Source organism: Rhinopithecus bieti, unplaced genomic scaffold (assembly GCF_001698545.2).
Source record: "Rhinopithecus bieti isolate Rb0 unplaced genomic scaffold, ASM169854v2 scaffold_13262, whole genome shotgun sequence".
Lineage (NCBI taxonomy): Eukaryota > Metazoa > Chordata > Mammalia > Primates > Cercopithecidae > Rhinopithecus > Rhinopithecus bieti.
This window is the reverse complement of record NW_016808004.1, coordinates 2,102,510-2,106,819: the sequence shown is the minus strand read 5'-3', so window position 1 is coordinate 2,106,819 and position 4,310 is coordinate 2,102,510. Positions and strand designations below refer to the sequence as shown.

The following is a 4,310-nucleotide window of genomic DNA, read 5'->3' as shown; positions in this document are numbered from 1 at the left end:
CTTCTCATTGCAGCCCCCACCTTGCCATGCGCTGTGGGCGTGAGGTTTCCAGGAGAGTCTGCGGTGTAGGGAGCAGAGCTGGCTGGGAGGGAGGAGGCGGCCTATTCCTCAGTGGGGCTTCCTCGCTCACGGTGTGTATGGTGGGGAGAGGAGCACGCAATTGCCATTTTCTGAGGATTGTGCCAGACCATATCACACATACAAGCTCATTCAAATCGATTTCCAGATAAGGCCGGGGGAGGGTAGCCGACTTGCCCAAGACCACGTAGCATGTGCGCGGCAGAGCCGGTAGGGACGCGCAGAGGGTCTTGCTACCGACTCTCCCCGCTCTCCCGGGAGCCTGGGAGCCCTGGGGCGTCCCCTACCTGGCCGGGAAGCTGGGCTCTTGCCCCGGGGCTGTCCGGAGGGGGCTCCAGCAGGGGGCGCCCAGAGCCCCGTCCCGGGCAGTCGGGCGCGCCTCCAGCCGGCGCCTGGGACTGGGCTGGCCGCTCCGCCCCCTCGGCTCCTCGGCTGCTCTGCGGGCGGGCGCCGGGCGCTCTGGGAGGAGAGGACTGCAGGGCCGAGCCCAGCTCACCCTGCCGTGTCCCCAGTGCCCGCCGTGCCCGCCGTGGTCGCCGCAGCGCAGCCTCCCGCCGTGAGTAGCACCTGTCTGCGGGCTCGACGGGCAGGACGGGGCGCGCGGCCTGACAGTAGCAGCGCCTGGGGCTGGGGCTGGGGCTGGCGGGGCCAAGAGATCCAGGCACTCGCTCGCAGATCCCGGGCCCGCCGCCCCAGTGCCTGACGCCATGGCCTGGGGCACTGTGGCCGGCACCCGAGCGCTGGAGCTGCCCGCTGCTGCCCTGGGGCGCCCTCCGGAGCCTGGCACTTTGACCTGGGAGACAGGATGGGGGCTGTGGGCAGAGCCAAGCACTCAGCAGGGAGATGGGACACAGACGTCCATCAAGTTAGGCCCCCTGGAACGAGCAGAGCACGCCCAGCTCCCGGCCAAGTCTTCTCAGCTTGGGCCGACTCTCTCACCTCCTGCTCCCGCCTGGCACAAGGAGGTGATGCGAGGAGGGTGCTCAGATGTCTGAGCCTCCTGTGGGGCCGAATGAAGCTGTGGTCCCCGCCGTCAGGCGCCCCTGCCTGGGGCAGAGCTAGGGTGGGCAAGGGGCAGCCAGTACGCGTGCTGCAGGTTGGGGTGGAAGGGCTTGGAAGCGCGTTGCTAACAGTTGACTAGGACTCTGGGCCAGGCGTTGTGGAGGTCCCAAGGCCTGCATAGGTCTGGCTAACCCTCACTATAACTCTGCACGGTGGAAACTGGTATTCTTACTTTACAAAAGAGAAAACGAGGCCCAGAGAGGTGAGCTTCGTTGAAGCCGTGCAGGTAATGGTAAGGTAGGGGTGCACACCGGAGGAGAGGGCACCATAGCTGGCTGCCTCGGGGGCAGATGCAGGGACAGTGCCTGACATCTTGTACACTGGAATCCATTGGAGGGCAGCTGCTCTGGTTTCTGACACTGCGTTTCTCAACTGCCTCTGTGGAAGGTATTCCTGGGAGAGTCCTGTTGACCTAAGAGGCCCTGGTGCCTTGGCCTCTTCACAGCTAACTTCAGAGCCCTGTCCTTCCCCAAACCACTCATCTCCCAAGATGTTTTTTGAGCACCTCAAGTGGCACCACTGATGATTCAGCAGCTTCTGAGGAGACTTGGGCAGAGGAGTTAGGGGTGTGTGGATGTGGCTGGAGGTCTGCTCCTCTGGGGTAAGTTCCTGGCTGGCAGGAATGAGACCCGCACCCAGCCTGCCCACCTCCCTGAGGCCTCCTGATTTGTTAGCTGTGGGGTGAACAAGCAGGCTTCCCAAGGGAGCTGGATCTTTGCCAGAGGGACCAAGTTTGTCTTGGGTCAACTCAGGCAGGTGGCTGACCTTCTGTGGGCCCCAGCTTCCTCATCAGAGACCATGATGGGTCAAAGCCTGGAATGTAGAGAGGAGCTCTGTAATGCCAGCGCCCCATCCCTTCTGTTGGTAGCCTCTCCAGAGCCTGAGTATGCTGATTCCTAATGGGGGTGTGTGTAATGAGACAGTCGTGTGTGTTTGGCCCAACCATTGCCTGCCCTCTTGCTGTGGTCCCGTTTCACTCACTTGCACTTGGTGAGGTGGGGTGAGGAACTGAGAGAGTTCACTTTGCAGAGTGAGCTGGGCCAGTGTGGGAGAGGGCTTCGTGAGTGTTGCGAGTTTCCTGTGAGGTGATCTTCCAGCCCTAGACACATCCTCCTAGCTTGTCCCTCAGGAAGCCATTGACTTTGCCAACCCTGGTGCCATCTTGGAGGAGTTGGGGTGGCAATCAACAGAAGAAACCCTGGGAAGAGGAGTAGGGTGGGTCACACATGTGATGTTCAGCGAGTCTCTTCCCTGTCTGGACCTCAGCTTCCTCTTGTAAAAGCAAGTGGGTTAGACCAGACAGCAATGGTTTTCAAACTTCTATTTCACAGTGAATTCTTACCCAGAACCCCAACATGTAGTATGGATAACATGGAACTGCTCTGGCTTCCCCTTCTCACCCTGGTGATCCTGAAGCAGGTCTAAAAATCCCTAAATAGATGATCTGTGGGATCCCTTTCTGTGGAGTTCTAGGAAATCTGTGGTAGCCCCCTCAAGTGTTGCCTACTATTAGAGTTGTAGGCAGGAATTTGAGTTCCAAGGACTCCTTCAGGAGAAATGTGGGCATTAAGGTGGGTATCATCCTGGGAGCATCTGGAGCTGATGGCCTGTGCCTCTGGCCAAAAGTTGTAACTGTGTCCCTCCCCTCTGCCATGTGATTTCAGCTTTTGAGGCTGGAGAGGTCCTTGTGCCTCTGGGTCCTTATCTGGGTCATAGCTGGTGACAATAATTCCACCTCAGTTTCACCCCTTTAGTTTGTTTCTAAACTAGTACAATGCAAATTCTCCTTAGGAGCGGTGTTAGGAAAGTGCTTGAAGTGGTTATCAGTTGTTTTATCTGATGAGCATCTGAGCAGCGGCCTTGAGAAAGGAGGCTGGGGAGCTAAGTTAAAATCAGCCAACACTTATATAGTGCCTGCTGTATACTAGCCTACTACAAGGGGTGAGAATGTCACAATTCTTGCCCTTATGGGGCAAGAGGAGGGAAGGAATTCACGTTATCCAGGGACCATTTAAAAAATTACACATGGGTTATCTCATTTGTTTCATATTAGTTTCATTTTTTAAAATTATGTAAAATTTTGACCACATACAAAATAAACCTACATCCCATATATCCGTCTAACTACCACCCAGATCAGGAAACAACGTTGCCGGCACCCTGAAGCCTCAGAAGCTCCTCTTCCAACTATCCCGAGTAAGGGGATAACCACTCTTCTGACGTCTAGCACCATGCATTAATTTTCCCTAAATGGGATCACACAGTATGCAGTCTTTTATGTCTGGCTACTTCCATTTAACATTATGTTTCTGAGATTCGTCCATGTTGTTGCAGGTAACAGTAGTTTGTTAATCTCATTGCCGGATAATGATCCCATTGTATGGGTATATAGTACTGCAATTTGTTTATCCAGTCTTCTATTGATAACTGTTTGGTTGTTTCCAATTTTTAGTTATTACTAATTGTATTGCGGTGACCATTCTAACGTGGATCGTTTGGGAAAACATCTGCATGCATTTCTCTTAGGTATGTCCAAAGAAATTGCCGAACAGTTTTCCAAAGGTGGTCCCAGTGTATACCCCTCCCAGCAGTGTTGGAGAGCTCTAGTTGCCGCACATACTCACCAACACTAGACATTGTCTTACGTTCACTTTCCATGGAAGGAATGTGAAACTCAGAAAAGGTATCTGTGCTCAGCTAAGCACAATGTGCCAGTAAGTGAAGGAGCTGGGATTTGAACCCTGGTCTATGTGATGACTATGGAATCTATTCCCACCCTCTGGGTTAGACATAAACGTAGCCAGAATGTGATCAACTCAAGCCCTAAAAATGTAGGAAGAGCCCTCTTGGGGAACTTGAAGAGGTGGAGAATTGTCATCTGTTTTTGGGAGGGCAAGGATCATGGAGCCACACAGAGATGGTAGCATTTGGCTGGGTCTTTTGGGAAGTGGGCAGTTTTGCCCACTCTCCAGGGCTTTCCAGCTGGGCCTGCCCTGGCAAGGGCCCCACTTCAGCCAAGACGTAGCAGGGATGAAAGTTTTAAGGGCATGGGAAAGGTCAACTTTGACAGGAATATAGGATATGTAAGGGAGGAGGCAAAGGCTGGAAAGATGACCTAAGCCTAATTGGTGGACCTAGTTTGCCCCTAGGGGCCCACCTGCCCCCCCCCC

The 4,310-nt window shown here is 54.6% G+C and overlaps 1 protein-coding gene across 4 annotated transcripts in view; it reads left to right on the top strand.

Moving 5' to 3' along the window:
* The first annotated feature begins 618 nt into the window (after positions 1-618).
* DAPK2 (death associated protein kinase 2) overlaps positions 619-4,310 on the top strand; it is a 141,634-nt gene continuing 137,942 nt past the window's right edge. The window contains exon 1 of one of the 4 annotated variants that reach the window (XM_017884975.1): positions 619-634. Coding sequence is in view for 2 of the 4 variants with exons in the window: in XM_017884972.1 (XP_017740461.1) it covers positions 786-1,043 (258 nt within the window). In the remaining 2 variants the exon portion in view is untranslated. Of the gene's footprint in view, positions 635-656; positions 1,044-4,310 lie in introns of those variants that run through there. The other 3 variants (XR_001887827.1, XM_017884972.1, XM_017884974.1) reach the window with 3 other exon arrangements.